The following is a 24,858-nucleotide window of genomic DNA, read 5'->3' on the forward strand; positions in this document are numbered from 1 at the left end:
GTCGAAATTCTCCTATGAGTTTTATTATAGACTTTCGGCTTTCATCGCCGCCGAAAAAAAATTTTCTGTGTGTTCGATCTTTATATTAATAATCATAATAAAAGTATTTGAGTTATTTCGAAAAAATATCATAATACTTACTTGTAATCAAATTTTATTATTAATTTTAATTTTAACACATAATAATTATAATTTGTTTAAAAGTTTCCATACACCCTTAGACCTAATTTGTAACATTTTAAATGTATACATGTCTATACCAATACCAATGCAAATGAATAAATAAACAATCGATACGGTCTCATGAACGAAAGCTTCGCTGGAGCACCGCCCTAAACTTTTCATCGAGAGGACAATAGAAGACGCAACATGAATCTCATCGGTTAAAGATTAATGATAGCGCCCTATATCTTACCTCGAAGCTTATCCAAGCCGTGAAAAATTACTTTGGTTTTTTAACGTGGTTTTGATAACTACTTTGCTAAGATTGTTTGTACTTACATATGTATTCATTTTAATTACAAATATATATTAAGGTCAATTTACGAAATATACTAGAATCAGGTGCGATAAGAGGAACATCGGGAAAAAGGGACATAACTTAGGAGCCTTAACTCATAACCTAAAGAGTTTAGCACTATAGTCTCTCAATCGATAAAACAGACAAGCAAATTAGTTTAAATTATATTAAAGAGATGTCGCTACTAAAACCAAGTATATTATATAAAAACTACTACATATATTTTTTTAAAAACCTCGGTCGTTCAATGGTTTGTACTGTAGGTGCTGGATGAGGACGTTCCGTGTTCGATTCCTAAGAGCTAATTTGAAAAATTATCTTTTCTAAATTCATTCTGATCTGATGTCCTGGGTAGTACTAGCAGTAAACGGAGTCCTTATCAAAATAAGGAATGCAATCTCAAAAGACTAGGTAATGGATGAGGATGTTTAGCACTTATTTATTCAGCTAATATACTTAATATGTGATAGGTGTTGAGTAGTTCACAATATCTACCTTTTCAAGTACGTTACATTGTCTAAATTACAATGATAAACATTGTCCGAATACAGTACCAATGTGATTAAAATAATGTTTTTTCCAATTTAAAATACCAACTGCAGAACAAGGTGGTATTCATAACTTCGCTTCCCGATAAGATTTCCGTGCAATATATGTTTTGTATCCAATTTCTGTACACCAAGTCTTTCAAAATACATACATTTTGTACATTAAACGCGAGCCTTTATATTATTTATTATTCACTTATCGTGTATAGGGTCATCGAATAGGTGTTAACGCGCGCTTGTAGAGATAAAAGGTAATGCTAGTTGTGCCCACGCGCATGTTGTCGTATTTTCTTGATCTACACTGTACTTTTTGAGATACGAGCTTTGTAGATAGAACGAATGAATGAATGAAATAAAGAAAGAAAAACAGACTTTTCATTTTTTTGCCGTGTTCTGTCTTGTGGTTTCTGACTCCTAACCTAGTAAATGCCATGTAGCTGCCCCGATGTCAGTGTTACCAATATAACCACCCCCGGCAAAGTCTAAAAATAGGTAATGAAACTAATTTTTCTAATCCTAATCGCGTATTATTATTTTTTCAAACAAACCGACGATTCGGTACATTTACAGGTGCCTTGATCACGGCTGACTGAGTTGGTATAATTCAACCAGTTAAGTCTAATATTAATGCAAACTACCCTATTTTTCCACTATAGTTATACTTACTTACCTATAATTACTTCGCTGGCTCAGCAACCCGAATTGGTTCTTGGACTCTGACACCAAACTCTCAATCGCGTACATTCACAAATTAGTTTCATTTCCTTTGTGTAATAATTGCGAAAACCAAGAGCTCGATATTTAAAATGATTGTTTTCTAGTAATTCAAAAAAATTCTTAATTATTTTCAGCCGGACTACGATGATATCGACATAAACGGACGTGTGCCGACACAGTTCCCTCGTGGCAAGTCGGATAAGGGCAAAGACAACAAGAAATACGGTAAGTAATATAACCAAATTACAAAGATACTTTTTTACAGGTTTGTTTTTATTGCAAAATATATTTAAACTGAAAATCAGTTTAACTCTACATCACTGCCTTTTTTAAAATCTGAATTGAAAAAAAGGCAACAATAGTTACATACAGACATCCATATGCAAAAGCCATAAAATAGTGTTTAAATAAAAAAAATTACCTGAGAGAAAGAAAATAAATTCACTTGTTCTCAAAGCTTCTCAGAAATCGCGGCATTATTTAAAAAAAAGTAGACGCAAAGCCACAGAATGCAAACGTATAATTTCTTATTCTCTTGTTTTAAAAAATAAAAAACTTCGAAGTGATCTGCAAAATATTAGGCTGTGAGGTGATTAAAAAGTTAATAAAACATTTAAAAATCATCAAAATTAAATATACTTGATTAGACATGAAATGCAATACAATAACATTGTAAAATTTAAATTAATAATAAAACAAACGTATCGAATGGGCCTATATAATAAAGCTGAGCTACAAACCGTAGTAAGTTGATAATATTCGCTCGGTGATAATTTTTAAGAAACCATTAAAATTTACGAAAACCGTAAACAATCCAGTGTAAAATTTAAAATATTCAAGAACGACACGACAAATAAGGCACAAAGGATTAAATACCAGCACTCCGGAATAGCTTCATAAATAGTTATTGCGATAATTTTCATCTGAATGTCAATTGCAATTGAGACACCGCCCCTCTTATAGAAGGAAGCATTTAGATGTCACCGGATATTTAAATTTTACGCTCATTTATTTTATTCATTTATGAACTCAAATATACATATGAAGAACACTTTATATATACTCTTTTTTGAAAAAAGTCAACAATGATTTAACAATTTATTTTTAAGGCATTTTTAAAACACTATACAGCAATTAACAGTCTAGATTAATAAATTTACTTTAAACCAGTATGTAACATTGTTTGAAACCAATCAATAGGTAATAACACTTTTTTTAAAGTAAAAAGGCTTACAAAAGAAGGCAAGAGTCGTTCTATCTTTGGGCATTATAAGAAATGCCGACGTTATTTTTGGAGTTTATTTTAAAGCATTTGCATGTATGCTTTTCGCTTGAATACTTTTCTGCAATTTGCCACCTGACACAAACAATGCCGTGTTATTGTTACGCCTTTATATTTGAAATTAGAAGGAAATTTGTTTTCATTTGAAAAAAATATTAGGTTGTTGATTTAGAACAAAAGCTTTTTGTGCCCAGTAACAAATAATAAATGAAGACGTTTTTAAAAATTTTACCGAAAACTTTTTGTTGTTTTTTTTTTTCGTATTTGAGGACAAATTTCTTTTTTAAATTTTTATATAAGAACATTATAAATTTACAAAACTTATCATCAAGTACAGCTTCCCATATTTATCATTTTCTGTATTTTTTTTTTCTATAAAACCATGTACGTTTCTTGACAATGGAAACGATTTATGAAGGCAAGTTGCAATTTATATCACGATCAACGGCAAGTGTGAACAGTATATCAATATAGAGACCGCGGCAGATCATCGCTCATACATTGTAATGTGAGTTTGAAATGGATTGTTCTAGAGTTTGATCCAAAAAAACAATTGTTTTCTTAATTCGTTCAAAAATTTATAGCATAGTTAGCGTGCCTCCTTTTCCGCAAACACGGTGTCCATGACTACCGTAGCCTTAATATAATGAAAAAATCTGCTTTGCTTACAAATAACAAATTGAAATGTCATGTCATTAATTAACCGCGAGTTCATACAAGATGAACGTATCGTTAATTATTTTTTTAAAATATAATTAATAACGCTCCATTGCAAAAACATCCATTGGACCTGGTTTTGAAATATATACATTTTTAAAATATCTATACGACCTTAGAATAAAACGCATAGAATGATAGTTTCATATCAAACGAACTGTCACAAGTGAGGCAAAAATCAAATTCATGTAGGCTAGTTTTAGTAGTAGGTTAATTTTCGGTTTTAGTGAATATTTATATAAAAATACAAGTTGAAACGCGTTACTTTCTTGTGGAATGTGATGTTAGTATCTATTTTATGTTTGTCTAACGCATTTTTAGACTCATTTACCGCACATTTCGTCATTTTTAGCTAAAATTCTTGATCTGTTCGCGGTGCAAGTTGACCTTGAGCACTGAAGGCCCGCCCGCTCATGTAGGCACTTTTGGCGCACTTCAATTTGCCTCACTTAGCGTGTGCGGACTAGGTTTCTATGCGTTATTATTCTAAGTAATTTCACAAAAAATAATTGAATACCAATTCAATAAAAATTTAGAAGTGAACATAGTTAAGTTAAGTAACATAAGGCAAGTAACATAGTTAAGTTTAAAGAACAATTCTGAATCTTGTTATAAGACTATTGCAATAGGAGAGATAGATATAGAAGAGAGGCAGAGCAAAGAAAAATTGTAAACATATAAGTAAAAAATGTAAGTGTCAAAGGCAAGATTTTGTGTTGATGGAAAAGACGACAAGCACCTATTGGTCAAACAGTGACAATCCGAGTCTTCCGTTTTTTTCAAGGCTCACTGACTTAGAGATTTTAGTCTGAATATTATTTTATTAACCGACTTCAAAAAAAGGAGGAGGTTCTCAATTCGTCTCTTTTTTATGTAAGTTACACGATTAGCGGCATTTGTGAACCGATTTTGATGGTTTTTTTTGTTGGAAAAAGGGTACTTCAGTATAGGTCCCATTTAAATTTGAAGAAAATATTCCACCTCTAACACCACACCACATCACCACTTTCCGGTAACCGATTTCAATAAAACTTGGCAAATAGATTCCATGAACTATTGAGGTCAGTGTTTTAGTACTCTGTTCTGAGATTATTCAATTAAAATATTAAACCATTTACCACAATACAAAATATTATTACAATAAAATAAAATAACTATACATTTTAATTACAAATCTTACAAGAATATCCTTAGTTTTATAGTGAACCAAGCTTTCCATTGTTAAAATAATTACGTAACAATGTTGGCTGGTATAAGACTCGTCGGCTTTGCATGCCGCATACGCCATACTTGGGTTTTAAACCACCTACCTTCCTGATAAATTAGGGATTTTGAGATCCAGGTTGCTATTCGAAAAAGTCATCGACATGGTATTTATAAAACTGAGACGGAAAAGCCATATTCATAATTCTTTGTTTTCGAGCTGGAGTTTTCCGTCTTTAATAATAATAAAGTTTTCTTAATAAAATTTCCTTCACACACTCTGTAACAATATTATAACATTCTGTTGTAAACCAATACATTTGTTGTCTACAAAAAGGCTGGAATCTAAATTAGGAAACTTTGTGCTATAGGTTTCAAGGCCTCCTACGGGCTTACCTACAGGAGAAATATTCTTAAAATAATTACTGCGACAAGAATTATTGATATTGAGAGATAACCAAAAATTTTATTGAAGAAAAGCATAATTTTAGAAAAGCAAAAATTAAAAAGAGGTCTCAACAAAGCGTGCGTTTTTTTCTTTACAAAAATATTTACTAAAATATAACATTAAATTTAATATGTTTTTTATGTACTTATTTTACTCTCGCACGTTCTAATTCTCTGTTCGGAGCAGAGGTTATTACGAGACAATGTTCGTGTCGCAACGCTGGCATTTTGGCGTATCCTTGATATTTGCCAGCGTAGGATGCGGAATCGGCGCACGCGCACGTATGTGTTTTGGGCTGTATTCAAAATAAGCTCACCGCATAATAAACCAAAACGACACTATAATTATATCTTTATATAATCAAAAGTTTATGGAATTATATCTGTTTGCCAAGCTTTACGGACATGGGTTAACGAAAAGTGCTTGAATATAATAAACCGAATTCATCCCTTGAGATCAAGGGACCTCAAAAGTCATTCATCCCCTAGTTTGCCACCCTTAGAGGTATAATATTTTCTTCGTATTTGAATGAGACCGCTATAGAGGCACCCCCTTTTCACCAAAAAAAATCAGATCAAGAACATTAGAGTAATCGCGTAACATACACACAAAAAGAACCTCCTACTCTTTCGAAGTCGGTTAAAAATTGTCAGTCATCTGTGACCACTGGACTTGTAAAGAGCACGAAATATTTGAAAAACAAATATACGTGATTAAGATCCGGAAAAAAATTGTTCCATTTGCTAATCAAAAATAAACTTGTACAAAAAAATACCTTCGAACACGGAATAACTAAATATTTTTTTATGAAAAAAGAAGACAACTTCAAAGTACATAATTATTTTTTGAATCACTGTTTTTTAATTGTTTTTTAATTTCATTATTCTACTTTTGACTTTTGACTGTAACAAGTTGGTTGTAGTTAGTTTTAAGAAAGGTTAAGGTAGTTTTTAGAAAAAATCAATCATGTGTTCTTGTTTGTCGAAAAACTTTCATTTGACAAAAAATATCGTGCTTCAATCAATTTAAGTACTTAACTACTTTATTTTGAAGGTCAGCGAAGTTCATTGAACAACTGTAAAGATTCCTCAAACTAACGAAACAACCGTAGCACATGTTGGGGCACGCTATGACAGATCAAATGCAGTCTGTATACGTCCTTATTGTCTATAATGGACCTTGTTCTCACTGAATCGAGAGTGTAATGTGTCGTTTACAAGAATTTATGGGCGAGACTGGTGTTGATGGCATAATCGAGCCCTTTACGCGCGAAAGCCTTGTCGAACATTGAACAGGCCTGGAGCGTAATGGTAATGGACTTGTAAGATCACAAAAGAAAGCATTATAAGTATTCATACTTGTTTTTATTGAATTCATATCTAAATATCATTCGTGGCGTTCATTTACAAATATAAGGCTTGTCGATGGTTACGTAATCGCATCGAGTATATAACCAGAAATAGAGACCGAATGTCATTTAATTTGTTTGAAAACTATTCCGCCATATCATTACTGTGACAACAGCACTCCGATTGGCTACCCCGAATTCGAAACAATTGACGGGGGACTTCAATGAATGTCGTCAATTGTTTCACTTCAAATCAACCAGTTAACTTGAGCTATAATGGACGATAATTGCAAAATTACATATTTAATATTTAATTACCGATGAAGTTTGGTTCCGTTTGTTTAGTAGTTAGATGTTTTGCTGTTTTTCCACACACCACCTAATGGAACAGCACGCCATTGTTAGAGATATCTTTATTTTGTAATATAAATAAAAAAAGTAAATACAGAATATTTTTGGAATATACGGAGACGTACACATAGGTCAGTTGTAGGCGCTGTCTATGTTTCAGAGCAAACGAAAGTTGATATTTATAGGTGATGTATCACTGATGAGTTACCAGAAATCTATGGCCCTTATTTCGTCTCTATTTCTGGTTATGTACTCGATGCGTAATCGGCACTCTTCCCAGGAAGGTTAGCGATACCGTTAAAGCTGGGATCATACATATACTGCCCACCTTTTATACAAAGATTATTATTGACTGATGTTATTTGATTGATATACTATAATTACTAATCTTATTTTTCAGATGATCCTTATTATTGCGGTCTGCGAGCACGCGTCCCCAACTTTGTAAAGACAAACGGCGTCAAACACCTGCCACAAATGACGGAGCGCCTTTCCCTGAAGGACGCTCCAGTGCCCAGCAAACGCTACAGCGTGGCCCACGCGCACCCCGGCCCCTTCCCGCCGCACATGGCCCCCTTCGCGCACGCCCCAATGCCACCTGCAGCCCTCTGGCACGCTCGCTCATACGAAAGCGGAATCGGTGCGTACGGACCCAAAAAGGAGAAGCTCATCTACCAATTCTACCCTGACAGGGAACGACGATTAGTGCGGCCGCTCATCATCCAGCAGCCTCGCTAGTGTACATACAGACTAACCTCGCACATTAACCTCCGGACTTCGCTCCAACCTTGGTAACTCTTAAATATTTTCGCTTTGCTTGGTAGCACTCAGCCTTTTGCTTTCCCTCTTCACCTCTATGGTAATACTTAGTCTTCACTTGTAGATAGTTCCTGTTAGTCTGTTCCTATTCGATTTTTACTATTTCCAATTCTGAAAACTATTTTATTTTTAGTTCATCGTTAGAATCTTCAGCTACAATCTTTATGTTCTTCGACAAAGTAAGTCAACTTTCTCTAATACTTAAGATGTATTTTCGCTTCGGCTGACCTCACGTTAATTGTACTTTCAAACCTAATGTCAGGTCTGCAACTATCCCTAAAACAATCGAAAATCACTTCAACTATTCCCAATTACAATTTCGGCACTTCCTCCACCTATATCCATGCAACTGAACCGGAAAAGACTCGTATGTTACTAATCACTGTCACTCCACCGTAGGAAAAGTTTTACATGGAAAATTCTAGTATATACCACAGATTAAATAAAACTAATATTACAGATGGAGACCACTATGATCCATACGCGTTGTACGGCCGCCTCCCGATTCCTGGACGTGGATTTCCTCCGCCTCCAGCATCCCATGCTCGTCACATGTTTATCGGCGATTGGGATTAAATAACGACGTTTTAAGACTAGAAATATTATATTATATATTTTTTCGAACGACAATCAAGCAGAACAACAAGACATCTAGATGCATTTTATGGTCTCAACAAATTTTAAAGCAAATTGTCTTTCGTAGATAGATTGTTTAGTAGGTACAGTCGATGTCCTAAAATACCAGATCCCCTCCAAGTATTTGGTTCTGAGTAAATAAGTGTAAAGAAATGTGTTAAAGAAGCTTAACCTTTAACCTATGAGCCGTAAAATCCATTTTGATATGACTTACTTATTGCACCATACTATTTAAATTATTTAACTACCTCCGTGGCCGAACTGTTACCATACTGGTTTGCCACGCAGAGAACCAATATTCGATTCGTAGGCCAGGAGAAATATTTGTATGGTCTACATTTGTGTGCGGGAAGAGTGTGGAAAAAAATTATTAGAATGCCTTGTTAAAATTTTTTTTAACCTAATTTGATCTCTAATTACATTACGTAAACATAAAAAAAATTTCAACCAAAAAGATGGAATTCCTTTAGACTTCTTTGTATAATGCGTAAGAAGGCTCTCAAAACCGAAAGGTCGACTAGGGGGTCTAGTATCTTAGGGCATCGCCTGTACTTACGTTTAACTCATTATGAAAGTAAATTTTATAGAAAAGTATGAAAAGATACATAAAAAACTGATGAGTATGATGAAATTACTGCGGATTATTTAAACCGTAGAAATAAAGATAGATAGTCGTTCTTAAAGATATGTCTTAGATATCTCATTGATATTGTTGAAAATTACATTTTTTTTAATATCATAGTCTGTAATCAAAATGTAATTGAAATTATAAGATAAAAATATCAATCTGATCATCTTACAAATTGTAAATATATAATGACACTTGTAAATTATTATGTTTAAGACTCTATTTCCATTTTTGTACTATTTTACCACGATGCTTTATCGAAACATCTGTTTAAAACAAACATAAAATGTTGATGTATTTTAAATAGTTGACTCTAGTGGTAAAGAATCGCATACTGAATACATTTTTAAGTTCTTTGTAATGATAATTTTAGTATTACAACATTTTTTATATCGCACTGTTACAAATAATGTGTTTTAATGCGTTTTGATTTTATAATAAATCTACCTAAACAATACAATTATGAAATGAAACTATTTTTCCGGATTTAAATCGCGTATATTTGTTTTTTCAAACAAACCGACGTTTCGGGCCCTTTACAGGTTAACTGGTCACAGTTTACTTAGTCAACCTTACGTAATACTTAGTAAATCCGGAAAAATAGTTTCATTTCCTATGAAAACGGAAACAAATAACATCCTTCGGGACAGGCTAAAGCTTCTGAGCCATACTGCCAGATCTGAGAATAGTTTAATGTCGGCTATATTTTTTTTCTATTCTTGGCTTTTCGTGGCCAGTGTTGGGGCCAACTAGATACCAATATTATTTGACACACCAACATTGTTTCTTAATTATTTTTGTTAGTCCCCACTTTTTTTCAATCTGATGTGATCGCGACAAATATACAGAACAAAGTTTCCCAAGCCACACTACAATTATAATTTATAATTAATATGTAAAAACGTAAGTTTAAGGAATGAATTAAAACTATCACTGCCACTTATTTTAATGAATGTTCAATATTATTGAAACACTTTTAAACTTTATGATAAAGTGTCAATCCTAGTCAAAACAGGGTTGGGAATTGTGATTAGGGGAATCGAATCATGGCACATTTGAACTTTTTCAGCTGTACCCTACGCAACGGGCAAAATAATAATGCCCGGTTTACTCCTCGACTCTAAAAGCACTAGTTGGAAGTTTCTGACCATGGCATCATTCATTCGTTACTATTGTATAATATCATTAATTCATTCACATATCATTTCTATGACTTTATATTCGTAAGTAGAGGATGAGTAAAGGTAATAATTTTAGTAAATAACAACGTCTCTTTAAAATCAGTATTTAAAGGAAGCTTTGATTAATTTACTGCACATTTCAATTTCATTTTTTGTACAGATCATGCGAAGTACCAGTTTAGTTGTAGGCACCAATTTGTATACCACCTTCCGGGTAATATTCGTCGAAGTGACAATGACAAATGAGTATCTGAGAAACATAGGAAACAACGTTGTTTCGTCCAATGGTTAAAATAGGTTTTTATCTGTGAAATTTCCGTCTTTTTGGTACTGGTTGTAGGAAGTACTATCGACAAATTTAACCTAGAGAGTGTAATGAATACTACACAAATACAAGCTCGTAGTGTAGTATTGGTTAAAAACATAAGGTATGAAACAGATCTATGTCAAATTTCAAAATTATTCTTATGTCACTTTCCTAAGAAATAAACAACTTGTATAAGGTACCTCAGTGTCATGCCTCCCATACATATATTTGCAGGTATTTGTTACTCCAATTCAGATTATCACATTTTGAAGAAAATAAATATTTACTTTAAGTAAGTATTTCTTTCTAGGTATGAATTTTGTAAATATTCACCTAGTATTTAGATAGGCTAAAAGTTGTGCTTAATAATCTACCTACCTTATATTGTTATTTTTTTCAATACTCAATCATATTTACATACCTAAGTAGGATAATTGCTAGTTATTATTTTTTCTAAGTAATGTTGATGGCTTTTAATGTAGCTTATTATTAATTTTTCTCTAATACAATTTGTATATTGATTGACCTTTTTGATATACGTTCAAATTATGTAACACCTTAGAATAATAACGCATAGAAACCTAGCCCGCACACGCTAAGTGAGGCAAATTGAAGCGCTCCCAAAGGGCCTAAATGAGCGGGCGGGCCTTCAGTGCTCAAGGTCAACTTGCACCGCGAACAGCTCCAGAATGTTAGCTAAAAATGACGAAATGTGCGGTAAATGAGAGTAAAAATACGTCAGACAAACATAAAATAGATACTAACATCACATTCCACAAGGAAGTACCGCGTTTCAACTTATATTTTTATATAAATATTCACTAATACCGAAAATTAACCTACTACTAAAACTAGCCTACGTGAATTTGATTTTTGCCTCACTTGTGACAGTTCGTTTGACATGAAACTATCATTCTATGCGTTATTATTCTATAGGTTTTTTTTAAATTTTGCTATGTTTTCGAGAACGATTTTATTGAAATCAAAATTGTAAGAACAAATTTAATAATCACAGGTGCTACTCGGGTTACCAATGTATGTTTTATAATTATTGTAGATTATAAATAAATAGATATATATGTACATACATATATATTTTCATTAAATCGTAATAAATAAATTCAGAAAACTAGATATTACTATACTCACGGACGAGTTTAGGGGAACACTAAATAACGTTGAATTATATTAAGAACGTTCTAAGAACCACCACTCACTGGCCATTATTACAAAGAACGTTTAATCTAAATCAAACAGTAGTTTATGTGACTGTTACATAATTAAAGGCATTCAAATACGAGTGTGGGTTTATGAAACGAGCCGACAGGTTTCATAAAAACATCACACGAATGTTTTAATGCTTAATTATGTACATACAGTTACATACACTGCTTTATCTATACACTTATTATAAGCTCTCTGTAATGTGCTCAGGAACCGCATGTTACGCCTGGCGAAATGGCGGCAAGTAAAAACTTTCCTCAAAATTTCTTTTAATTCATAGACAAACTAGAGTCGGCCACAAATATCAAATCGTTCGATATCAAGTAACGTGTGATATTTGTCAAAATTGTTTGCTATTGACATTTCATTTCGAATAAAACTTCATCACGACTGATATTAGAATTGAGGTCGAATCAAATTGTTTTGTTTTATAAAGACGTTCGAAATTTGAATGTAATATTAAAATCGAATTTGATGTTAATAAGAAGTAATAATAACATTTTCATTGATAAGAAATTTCTTTTACAAAATAGTTTATGTTTATGCTGGTCGTAATTTGCGGTTTTGAACACATCATTGAGAGCTTATGATATGTGTGTAGAAGTGTAGATAAACACGTATAAAGCAATCTTTTTTCAAATTAAACGTTCACGTACTTATAGCCCTGTCGTTCTTATGAACATTGATATCATAATTCAGCCTTTTTTTAGCGTTCCTTGAAATATATCAATGAGCGTACATTTATAACTACTTTTATTAACATCTTTTAGTACTTAAAGATGTAATACATAACATAATATATAATTTATTTAGTAGAAGAGATTACTTCTTACTTGATTTTAGCACTGTTTGCATACGAGAGCTTTTGCAGCCTAAATATCTCTCTCAATATTAGTTTTTATTTAATATGCATCGTGCTATATCATGCAGTAAGTTTGTATGTATGGTTATGTGTGTATATGTATGAATGATCTGTCACATGCATGTCTATATTGCGTTACTAAAGGTAGATGGGGTAGGAGTCACAAAACGCGTTATCTAGAAGTTAAAATTGTAATTACAAGTAGATATTACATTTATACTTACTAAAATGTTAAATATACAACATCCTCTATGTATTATGTGAAGAAGGGTGTTGGTTAACGAATAAATTAAGGAAAAATGTATGAATAAATATAATATTATTTCTTTAAATTGTTCTTTTAATTGGAGAAAACCAAACGTGAAAATATTTATAAGAAACTAAGCCCAGTGAACAATGCATATAGGCTTTTTAAGCAACGATTTAGCAGTCTTGTCTTGATCCTTCCTTCCTTACTTCTACTAATTCAACTAAGCAAAATAAACGGGCAAAATAAACTTTTCTTTAGGGTAATTCGAATCTTATAAAATACAGGTTTCAATGCTCTGCAAACTTTTGTCTACATGTAAAAAATTACTACTGACTGATATGAGAAAACGTTCTAAATTCGAAAAGTTTAAATTAATTTACAAAATATTCGAATTTAATAAAAATTTGTTAACGATGTTTGGTTAGATGTTCTGTTGTTTATTAAAATATATTGTTTAGATAATTTTAATTTATTAACATTGCTGTGCAGTTATAAAAAATTGTTTTTCATGATAAATTTTGTACAGTATTACGGTAGACAAGACAATAATATAGGTATGCCCAGTTCTTCGAGGTTCAGTGTACGTCCCCGTACACTATCTAAAATGTGTGGTGTAATTTCGAATTTCCAATCACAAGTTTCTTATCATCAGAAAATACTTAGCAGTAGCTTTCCTCTCGTTTCTGTTGCTACGGTGTTATTTTTGACTAATTTCGTTGTCCTACAAAATAAAGCGCTAACTTTACATAACACATCTTCAGTCTGTTAAGGAATAGTTTCACAGATTCTGTTAAAAATGTATATAAAATGTATGTAAATAATGTCCATTTTATTTAAATTTTAACTAGCGTAAAGACAAAGATTAATACAATAATTAGACTTAGTATTTCAAGGAGTTAATGTAAATATCAATTTACTAAACTAAAAAAGACAGGAAATGAAACTATTTTTCCGGATTTAAATCGCGTATTGACTGTCAACCGTGACCACGGGACCTACAAAAGGGTCCGAAACGTTGGTATGTTTGAAAAAACAAATATACGCGATTTAAATTCGGAAAAAGTTTCATTTCCTATCTGTAACAATCGCGAAAACCTAAGAACGCGATTAAAGAAGACAATTATGAAAACCTTCTAATCTACTGTATATTCCCCGAAACCTGTCCACTTTTCAATTAAATATTTAATGTATTTTCTAGCTTCTTTTAATTCTTCAGGATCACCTTTTCTGTTAGAAAATAAATCTCTACAATGTGATGCGGCTGGAATAATTTTAGCCGGAGCTTCATAAGACACGTCTTCCAGCACACCTAATCGATGCCAAGGATCCATGTCTCCGTTCACAAAAACAACATGAGTTACGTTAGGTGTGAGTCCGTTGTACAGTTTGTTAGTATTTAGAACCCCTGCATTAATTCTCTCTTCATTAAACTCGTGACCAAACATTCCTAAACACATTTTATAGTACAAATCCGCGGGAATATTACGTGTAAAAGGATGGGCATCAGAATTTGTACTCTGGTAATATCCAAATTCAGTGCATGTTTGATATATCCAAGACACAGCCCAATCGATTTCTTTCACCTCATCGATCATATTATAGAAATCATAATCGAAACATTCAGTCTCTTCTCGCCAGAAACTTGGTTCATCATCAAAGAATTGTTGCAATGATGCCACTCGAGAACTATTTGCTAACTTTTTACAATGCGTTTGTATATAAGCTGGATTGCCATACTGAGCACGTATCATGAAAGGGGACGTTTTATCCATAAAAAATAACTGTTTGTTTTCTAATTTCGTCATATCGTTGTCTTCACAAATCTTTTCCTCTTCTTTGAGCAGCTTAATTCCCTCAGCGCTGCTGAAAAGTTTCTCATATCTTTGGAATATTCTTGCAATATTATCATAACATTCGGGTGTTCCATGTTGTTCATAGTCGTCTGCAACTGTTTCAAGATATTCAAAGAAGTCTTTCTTCGCCAGTACAGGAGCGCTGCTTGCTATGGCCGCATCGATGAGATTTGGATACAAAAGTTTCATCCAAGCCGCCAAGTTGCCCGGGTACGAACCTCCAATCAACACTACTTTAGAATCCGTAGACTTCTCAAATTTAGGCAATGACCTAACGTATTTTAAGAGCGTTTCTAAATCAGCAAGAGCTTGCCTAGAACTCAAGAATTTCAAGTTGTCTGTGACTAAATTATTCAGCGGCATACTTTTCCCGTAGTATCTGTGTTCAGAACCAAATATAGCTCCGTTTGTTTCATTAGCCAGTTCATAAAGAATTCCCATAGTCAACCATACAGGGCTGGCTTCGCCCTCACCACCAATGAACAAATAAATAGTTCCATTTGGTTGCCAAAATTCCAAATTTTCGAAGTACCTCATTTTCCATGTACGTGTTTCATTTTCGTCAAAGTGATCTAAAGGTTGTTCAATCCATTTCGCTTCTACAGAGCTTAGTGCCGAAGCATCAAAGAGCCCTGCGTTAGACAACTGTTTGGTAAGATATCTATAACCATTTCCAAATCCGTAAAATACATATCCGTTCACATGAACCAAATACAAAACAGTGCAAATTAACTTTGAAATGCGAACTTCGTTAGCCATGACAGGTACAGACACACTGATTTCAAGTTGAATTCCGACTTATGTAAAATGAGAAATGGTGTTGTCCCGTATTTAAAAACATAGTATTCAAAGTTATCTGGAATTTCGTTAACATATTGAATATTATCAGTTTAATTATACTCATGGTGGCGGTAATGGCGTGTTAGGAATAAATATAGATTCCTTTGTCTGCTAGGAATTTTTAGGACAACTGATAACAAATTGGTACGTTTTAGTTATAGGTTGTAAGTTAGTTGTTACTGAAGCTAAACAATTTATTCTTATTGGCTGACTTATTACAACTATGTGTACGCCTGTGTGATATTATTTAAAAAATCTACTCGTGTACCTAGTTAAGTCTGTCGAATGCATGTGATAAACTTACAATACACATTCAATACGTTTTGTATGGCTAAAGTTTGACCAGGCACAGTGTAACTATTTATTTTATAAATAGTTTCATTGTACCTGGTACTTACTATGTAATACCTACTTATTTTGTAATATTGTACCGGGTTTGATTCCTTAGTTCCTAAGTTACCTAAGAGGGTAGTAAATTAAACTAGGAGATCATAAATATAATGTTATATTAAAATAAAAAAACTGCAATTTAAAATTATAATTTTGAAATAAATTAAAATAATCAGTTGAGACTCTAATGGAATTTTAGTACATACATTTAGTCAGGGCCGTGGTTGGAAGGCCTAAAGATTATTTGTTTCCACTTGTGGTGTTCCGTAGCCTCGGGTCACGGAACTCTCGGCAGACGACAGGCGGAAAGGTGCAGCGTGTTCGGCAATAGGGCGCGCAGCGAACAAGTTGGGAATCTAAGGGGCTTCACGAACCAGCAGGTGGTTTCTCCAACCGTAAAGTAGTTTTTTCAGCCGTGAAGTGGCTCTGCAGTCGTAAAGTGGTTCCATTACAACGTCTCAATTTTTACTTAGACGACCTAAAATAAATGCGTTATGAATCATGAATTAGGTTCTCATTTGTATTCAACAGAATATGCAACGTGTTTTTAAGTCCAAAAAAGGCTTCAATTATTCTATTATTACTTTAGTTTCTTACAACCTTGTAATGCTGCTAAGTAACAGCCACTCAAAAGCTTTACAGTATCATTAAATGAATTAAAAACGCAATGCATTTTAAACCTATAAGGCGTTCCGACATTTTCCCAATGGCTTGCACAGTGAGCATTGGATTAAGAGGTTGCGAGTTGGATTCCCGGTAGGACCAATGTGGGAAACTTTTCAAAATTGATTCTGGTTTGAGAGTTGTCCCAGAATGAATTCCGTTACTTTAGAACCCATAGGGAAATTAGGGAATTCTCTAGTTTGAGAGCAAGTATTTGGTGTACCTATATCTAAAAAAAATTACTTCATAGCCGGATTTGTTTATTTATAAAAATACTAAGAGCTTCCATACGACACTGGGACTAGGGTTGCACTGAATGAATTAAATTAAATCCAAAATGATAAACCTCATCATTCACAGCACTCCACTAGATGGTGTCCGACTGGAAACGTTGTCTACGTGGGAATCTCTAGTTCCGTAGAACGCGATGGGGAAAAACACTGTCCAAAAATTTTATGAATCTACTAGCCTGCTACCCTATCCATAAGGGGAACGCTTCTAGCATTTAGAATAGTCTATCCTGGAGTTCCAGTTAATTCATTTATAATATATAGCTAAGTCCAAATATCGTATACGATCTAATTAACGACGTAGGGAAAATAAATTGATATCGTTTCGTATCAGAAACACAAAATTAGGGCGCTGGTCAAAGATGATTGAAGATTACTCCATCGAAAGTCTAGCGTTTTCTATGATATAAAGCGACGGGACGAACAAGTCGTGTGTACAGTGCCTCTCAGAACTTGAAACCGCAAAGATCTGAAAAATATTCACATTGCGCCCGTTACCCTGAGTCAAGTTCACAAATCCCCTGTCCCTGTAATTTCACCAGCACCCTTCTACTCACTAACCTTCAAAACCGGAACACACCTAATGCTTACATTACCGGTTGGCACGACAGAAATAGGTAAGGTGACATTAAGCCGAGTTTACATATGTGTGACGTGTAGTGTCGTGTCACGTCACATAGCAACACACTAATATAAATTTAACCATATTAAATGTATGAAACCGATACCGTTTTGACGCGTCACGACACGACACGTCAGGCAAATTTAAAACCGGCTTTACTTCCCTGGACGAACTCTTTCACAAGAAGCTCTACTGCTGCAAAAACTCCTAGTATTATACTGGGTGGAAATTTGTAATGCCACCTGGAGGGAAAGTACTCTTAATACTGGAGATAGAAATTTTTACGTAAAGGAAACAATCCTTTATTTTTTAAAAGAAATAAAACTGCATTCTTAGATTTTCGAAAATTTCTAGCAACACCCGGGAATCGAACCCGCTTTAATCTGAAAAAAATGCACCCTGCACTTTTATTGCATCGATCGATAGGGTTAATTATTAGAATAAAATCTCTCTAACAAAACTAGTTAATTAAATGAAAAAAAAAAACATGAAATCTTAACGTAATTAATAAAACGAAAAAAATGGTAATCTAATTAGTTGCTCGAAATGAGCTCCATTTTCTTGGGTACACAAATTTAATCTTTTAACGAATTCGTTTTGAGTAACTTTTAATAACGTATTGTGATGAATTGTTTTACAAATCGTATTCTGAACCCCAGCCTTCAACTCGTTTACACTCGCATAGGATTTAAGGTAAATTTTATTTTTAACATATCCCCATAAAAAATCTAAAGGGGTGAGATCTGGTGATCTCGCAGGCCATCTGATTGTGCCGTTTAAATCAAACCCATAAATGAAATTAAAATTAAAATTAAATTTTAAAAAATTTTAAAAAGGAAAAATAATTAAAAAATTAAAAACTATATTTAAATTAAACCCATTGAATTTATAACTCCAGATTTCATGGTTTGTAAGACAGATTTCATCCTCATAATTGACCCTTTTGATTTAATAAAAGTACAGGGTGCATTTTTTTAAATATTTAGAGGGTTCGATTCCCGCGTGTGGCTAGCAATTTTCGAAATTCTTTGAATGCAGTATTATTTCTTTTTAAAAATAAAGGAATGTTTCCTTTAAGTAAAAATTTTTATCTCCAGTATTTAACGTACTTTCCTTCCAAGTGGCATTGCAAATTTCCACCCTGTATAGATCAGATAACGTCTAAAAGCCTAAAAGGAAAAAAAACTTAATGTCATGTCGTGTCAGGTGATTGACGACTACTCCACCACAGAACCTAGCTTTTAAAAAAGAAGTATTATATAATTATTTGAAATGAAGTCTCTTTGGTTTGTAAATCGTTTCCACGATGACAAGTAAACTGAAGCGACAGTTGTCATAGCATTGCGTTGCCATAGTAGCCGAGTAACAACATTGTTATTGCGCGTGAACTATTTTCAACTAATTGGTGAAAAATAAGTAGAAAGTACTATGGATTATTCCGAGGCCAGTTCGCTTGAAAGGTCCAGTGCGGTGAGGCGACCGGATGCACCACGTCCAGTTTCTAGACGGGGTTTTCGTGAATATACTAACAGTGGTTCCACTGTATCTAGGTAACATTGATTTTTAGTATTTAATTATTAAACCAAAGCACATTGGCAGCATAATCTACTGATTACATTTTAATTTTAAGCACTAAAGCTGCCGACCCTTAAGTACCTGATATGCGCTAATTTCGTAAGTACATCCATAGGGAAATTATAATAGAAATTATATTTAGGTACCTAGCAGGGTATTAAACCCTGTATCTGAAGCGTTGTAAGAGGTGTATCTGAAGCGTTATCGACGTAGTCTGTCAGCAGCTTTATCCACGTAACCTAGTTATATTTATGTAATACATCAACAAATAGGCACAACCTCCATCATCACAGTCCACCATCAACAAACAAATTTAATACTAAGTTTAAAGTCATTTAAGTGGTACACATTTTATTTCAATATGCAATGTTCTCATCGTGGAATATATCTACTAGTTTCCAATATGTTTATTGTTACATTTTACTTATTATTGCCGTTACATTTAATGCAGAAGTGGAACCATGAGACCGACGTCAGCGTACAGAGGAGGCACGGCTTCCCGCATGTCCACTGCTGGATTCGGCCCTGCCCCACCAACTGCAAGCAGACAGCCCACGGCTATGACTGGATTTTCTATGGTACTGTCAAACATAGCGTTAGCGTGTGCTTATTTTTTAAGTTAACCGCGGCTAAATCATGCGTTGCAACTTGCCAAGGTTATACATTTACGTAATAGCAGCCTACCTTGTAATGGCCTGATAAGCTCAATATGTGAAGTCTCTACAAAATACTGTTAACCTAATAATAATAAGGATACGTTTTATTTTCGCGACACTTTATATTATTTACGAGGTCTCTTAATCAGGAATATTTTTTAGATTGATCGCCCGATAACACAACAAGGCATATCAGGGTTACGTACGGGAACAGCGAGAGGTTTCCGTACAAGACAACTTCAGGACAAACGGTATTGGGAGGAATTAATGCAGGTCAAAGTGAGAGAGATGAAGGCAGAAATTGCGAGACTGAGCGAGCAGGCGGATGCAGGAGAAAGAGAAAAATCCGCGAAGAAACATTATGAGAAGAGAGTAAGGGAGTTGGCGCAGGAGTTGACAGGTTGGTGCCACCAGGTCCCAGCCCGTGGGAGGTGGTTCATATAGTCTATGGTGTCTTCTGACTTCTAGTGGTCAACACCGAAACCACTGTTGCAAAATCACTCTAAGAATTTAATACTACCTTCTAGATGAACCTGTACGGCCACACGTGAAACTACTTTGGTATTTAAAAAATAACGTATTTTTTATTAAGTTATAGTTGTGGACGCGATTCAATCAAAATAGCCATATAATAATAAATAGAATAACCAAAAGCTTACCATTTTTTCGTTGCACTGCATGGCATGAACTTACAACGTCCTGTTTCTGGTCAACAGTCTAAGAGGTCGTTTAACTAGTAAGAATCGTAGAAATGCTAAATAAACGAAGTAGCAATAAAAATGTAACAACTTCAATTTATCTCTAGATCTACAAGGCCGCTTAGCTGATTACAATACAGCCATAAGAATCGCCAACGGAGAAGCAACGAAACAGTCTGTAGAAGAACAGACAAGGGAGCTCGAAGCAAGCAATAATAAGATGCAGGAAGACGTGGAACAAGTATTCCTTGAGAAACAGAGAAAGGAAAATCAATTACGACAGCTCAAGGATCAGATGGAAAAGGTACACAATTGTGCTAAATAATCCCCGACTATGGAATTCCCTTTGTATACTTAAGAAAAAAGTAACGATACATTACAAACTGAAGACAAAACTAAGTTAGAAAAGTCTCTTTTTAGTTTTACGGGCGGTAGTGTTTAGAGGTATGTAACTAGCACCGGCCTCCTCATTTCTATCGCAAAGCCGCTATGTTCCTGATAGAAGGGTAGGGAGAGCCAGCACGTTGTCTTGATTACATTGACTCTTTATCGTTATGTGTGTCGATTTAAGACTACACTAGGAACTATAACATGCACGTAATACCCAAACTGTGAGAGATCCAGTCTTTGAATTCGTAGCTAACAGAGCACAGTTCTAAATTTTTATTGAATTGGTATTCAATTATTTTTTGTGAAATTACTCCACTAGTTTGTTATAATTATTAATACAAAGATCGAACACTCCGAAAAAAATTCCTTCGATCCGGCCGGATTCGAACCGACGTCTTCTAGCTTACCGTGCCAGACGCTATACCAACGAAGCACGACTAAAAAGCCGTTGAAAAGCCAAATACAAAGACTCGACGCAAGCACATAGAAAAATTCGTGAAGTCAGCTGGTTCGTTCCGTTGTTTAGTTGGTATAGCATCTGGCATGGTAAGCCAAAAGAAGTTGGTTCGAATCTGGCCGGATCGAAGGAATTTTTTCTGAGTGTTCGATCTTTGTATTAATAATTAGCAGCGTTCCTTGAATAAAACTTTGAATGCTATTTCAGGAACAATCTACCCTATCGCAACTACTAGCTGAGATGACCCCAGATCAAAAAGCACAATACGACGAATTAGAGGCCACGGCGACTGCTTTACGCGAGAAAGTAGAGCAATCCAGGACACAAATAGACCATCTTAGTAGGGAAAAGGATGAGTTTGCCAAAGAGATTTCTGGATCACAGGTAAGTAATAATAATACAAACGATGCGCATCAAAACCCAAAAAATCGAAGCTTTAAACAACCGGCAAATATTTTTCCTAAGTGTGTTGTATTCATATGAACTGTTATATAACACTGCTAAAAAAATAGAGACGAGTGCCAAAAGAAATTTATTGTTACATATATGTAAGTAGGTAGCAGACAATACATAAAATTTCTGCTTACAGATAAAAGTGCACTTGTTAGAATTACACCGAAGATTGGCAGCAGCGGAAGAGAAACGAGACAATTTGAAAAACGAAATGAACAATCGATTGGAACCTCAAGAAGAGCGAGAAAAACTTTTGTTACAGGTAAAACCACGAGCTTCTAGACTTATCTATCGAATTGTACATTTGAGAAAACCATTGTAAATAGGAATGTTGTAAGCTTTAAAAGTGCCGTTTTGTTTTAGGTTCGTGAAGACAACGCAGCCATCGCATCTTTGGATAGCAACGCTGCAAATTTAAAGGAGCAAATTAAGAAAGTGCAGGAACTAATAGAGCAATCTGAACAAGTATGTACTCTTAAAGATTTTTTTATGATACGAAGTGACCTTGCGTCTGGTGGTAAGCGATACACCTGTCCATAACAGTTACGTGCCAGTCAGTGCTTTAAGTCACAAAGATCTGAGGAACACTATCAATGCGCCCTTCACTCTATACACATAAAGCATTTGCGACCTTTTCTATGAATTCATGGCGATTTTTTCCAATAAAATTATAATCGGACTGACATGTGACCAGAGCTTTTAAAAAAATTCGGTCACGTAAGTGTTTCGACGTTTTTCTTCTTCCATTTATTCCTACTTGTAATTGACCTTGTGTAAGATAAATTAATATGAAAAAATTAAAATTACGTTATTTGAGAACCTTCATTAAATTTCGTAGTTAAACACGTAGTAACTATTAAGTAATCTGTGATTAAACTTGAATTGTGTTGTGTTTGGTTATATAAACTTATCATTTCATCCTGTAGGATCTAGAAGAAGGAAACTCAGAACGACACCAAAAATATCGCGAACTTAAAAAGCGCGAAGAAACAATGGACACCTTCATGTCAACTTATGAAGAAAACCTCAAGAAGGAGCAAGAGAAAATAGAACAATTGGAGAAAGACATAGTATTTGCTTTGGAACACAGCAGTTCTAACATTGATTTGGATCTTAGTGAAATTGACTCATTAAAGCAAAAAGAAGGTTATACGTCTGCATATGATGACAATAAGAAGACTATTGAGACTTTGACGAAAGAATATGAAAGGTTCCAAGCTAACTTGAAAAAGGTAGGTTTAATTCGATTCCTCTAAACATACTCCTTTATTGGATTGTATAAAAAATATTATATGTCACTTTTTCTTATTCTGAAACAGGTTGAATCTACTCGTGAACGTTTAGCAACGGAGTTGCAGACATTGCCAGAGAAGACACAAGCTATGAAAGATGAACTTGTTACACTGTCTGACCTAGAAAAACTTAGAGAAGAAGGTATGCTGTTTTGAAATTACCGGAACTCACGATGACACAAGCAAAATTACGTTGAGGGAGCGAGCTCCCTGCTCGAGGGAGCACCTACCCTTATATTAGTCTGAAAAATTGTTGCACAAAGACAAACCACGATTTTATAAAACGATTTTTAAGTAGTGTTAAATGAAATCTAATGTTTCTAGGTGAAGAACAAAAGAAAGTTTTGGAAACAGAACTGCAGGTGTTGAAAGAGAAACTAGTGCCTACAGAGAGTGCACTTGTTGAAGCTGCTAGCAAACTGAAGAAATTACAGGTAAAGAATCAAAAAACATAAACAAGGTTGTAAATTCTAAAGATTTAAAAATAAATATTATATTTGGGAAATATCTGTGGACGTTTAGCTCTTATTAATAATAATAATGATAATAATAACGTACCCACTCATAGCCCCGCACTAGGGAAACCCTGGGTCGCGAGTGCCATGAACACACATAGACAACCTTAAACTGTACCCAAAAACACGAGACAAATATTTATTTGTACACCGTACAAATGTTTCTCCCGGCCCGGGAATTGAACCCGGAAACTCTGCGTGGTAGACCAGTATGGTAACCGTTCGGCCACGGAGGCAGTTAAAATGTGAATCAGACCTTTGTTTGACATCAAAGTTAGGTTGAATTTCATAGCATTAGTTTGGAAACGTTTATAGGAATCTCATTCATTTTCCCTCCACAGGAAAGCCTCGACGGTAATGAAATGTACACCAGGCTAAACGCACTAGAGGAAGAACTGGCTCAATTAGAAAACAGAAAGACTGTACTCGAGGAAGATATTGCATCTATAACTTTAAAAGCCGATTACGAACCTTTGAAAAAACAAGCAATGGAGGAATTGGCCACTTTGAATAAAAAGCTCGTTGAAGATTTGAATAAAGGCAAATCTTATTGATCTGTATTGACGGAACAGACATTATGTTGTCTTATATGTACTCGAGGTGACAATGGTTAAAATAATAAATGACTGTTCCAAAGGTCCTATAACATACCAACATAATCATGTCGCCAATTTGTATCGAAGGTCAATTTTTATTGTATGCATTATAAAAAATTATGTTACGTTGTAAACGGCTTTTTAAATAAATATATGTAGGTTTTAAAACAGGAATTGTATAATGAAATATGCTTAAGACAGAAAAAAATACAATTTCTACCTTTCTCATCTACTCAATAGTAGAAAATTTAAATGAAACTTATTATTTGGAGTAAGTAGCAGAACAACTTGAAGCTCCAGAGAGAGGAGTTTCAGGTGTGGCCAATGGAATGCAGGTGCAATAAGAGAGTTAAGCGCGGGGCGTTCGTTCGGTGTTTAAATATCAAATTTTAGAAGTGTTTATTGTTGTTTATGGTTGTTTGAACTAGAGCGCCTCAAAGTCAGAATTATAGATCTTCTTGAGACCTTGAATATGAGTAAATAATATAATATAATATAATATAATATAATATAATATAATATAATAT

General features: G+C 34.2%; 3 protein-coding genes across 5 annotated transcripts in view; 2 read left to right on the forward strand and 1 right to left on the reverse strand.

The window, feature by feature from the left end:
• LOC113229884 overlaps positions 1-9,102 on the forward strand; it is a 215,438-nt gene extending 206,336 nt beyond the window's left edge. For 2 of the 3 annotated variants that reach the window (XM_026463570.1, XM_026463569.1), the window contains exons 8-10: positions 1,920-2,010; positions 7,535-7,774; positions 8,414-9,102. In XM_026463570.1, coding sequence (XP_026319355.1) covers positions 1,920-2,010; positions 7,535-7,774; positions 8,414-8,529 — 447 coding nt within the window. In that variant the 3' untranslated portion in view covers positions 8,530-9,102. Of the gene's footprint in view, positions 1-1,919; positions 2,011-7,534; positions 7,926-8,413 lie in introns of all 3 variants that reach the window. The other variant, XR_003310446.1, reaches the window with a different exon arrangement.
• Positions 9,103-13,912: 4,810 nt separating this feature from the next.
• LOC113230468 (putative serine protease K12H4.7) lies at positions 13,913-15,662 on the reverse strand. Its single transcript, XM_026464412.1, has one exon. The coding sequence runs from the start codon at positions 15,651-15,653 to the stop codon at positions 14,175-14,177; it is 1,479 nt and encodes a 492-aa protein (XP_026320197.1). The 5' UTR covers positions 15,654-15,662; the 3' UTR covers positions 13,913-14,174.
• Positions 15,663-19,127: 3,465 nt separating this feature from the next.
• Positions 19,128-24,372, forward strand: LOC113230500 (intraflagellar transport protein 74 homolog). The gene is made up of 11 exons (XM_026464463.1): positions 19,128-19,249; positions 19,726-19,852; positions 20,093-20,330; positions 20,736-20,932; positions 21,683-21,859; positions 22,065-22,190; positions 22,292-22,393; positions 22,855-23,160; positions 23,248-23,362; positions 23,545-23,654; positions 24,077-24,372. Exons 1-11 carry the CDS (start codon positions 19,128-19,130, stop codon positions 24,287-24,289), a joined length of 1,833 nt encoding a protein of 610 aa, XP_026320248.1. The 3' UTR covers positions 24,290-24,372.
• The last annotated feature ends 486 nt before the right edge of the window (positions 24,373-24,858 follow it).

The sequence above is a fragment of the Hyposmocoma kahamanoa genome, unplaced genomic scaffold, assembly GCF_003589595.1.
Source record: "Hyposmocoma kahamanoa isolate Upper Pololo Valley unplaced genomic scaffold, ASM358959v1 63, whole genome shotgun sequence".
NCBI classification, from domain to species: domain Eukaryota; kingdom Metazoa; phylum Arthropoda; class Insecta; order Lepidoptera; family Cosmopterigidae; genus Hyposmocoma; species Hyposmocoma kahamanoa.

Coding starts and splice junctions, on each gene's coding strand:
- LOC113230468 (XM_026464412.1), bottom strand. CDS start 15,653: ATGGCTAACGAAGTTCGCATTTCAAAGTTAATTTGCACTGTTTTGTAT.
- LOC113230500 (XM_026464463.1), top strand. CDS start 19,128: ATGGATTATTCCGAGGCCAGTTCGCTTGAAAGGTCCAGTGCGGTGAGG. Junction 22,191..22,291: donor GAGAAAAACTTTTGTTACAG/GTAAAACCACGA, acceptor GTTTTGTTTTAG/GTTCGTGAAGACAACGCAGC. Junction 23,161..23,247: donor TCCAAGCTAACTTGAAAAAG/GTAGGTTTAATT, acceptor ATTCTGAAACAG/GTTGAATCTACTCGTGAACG.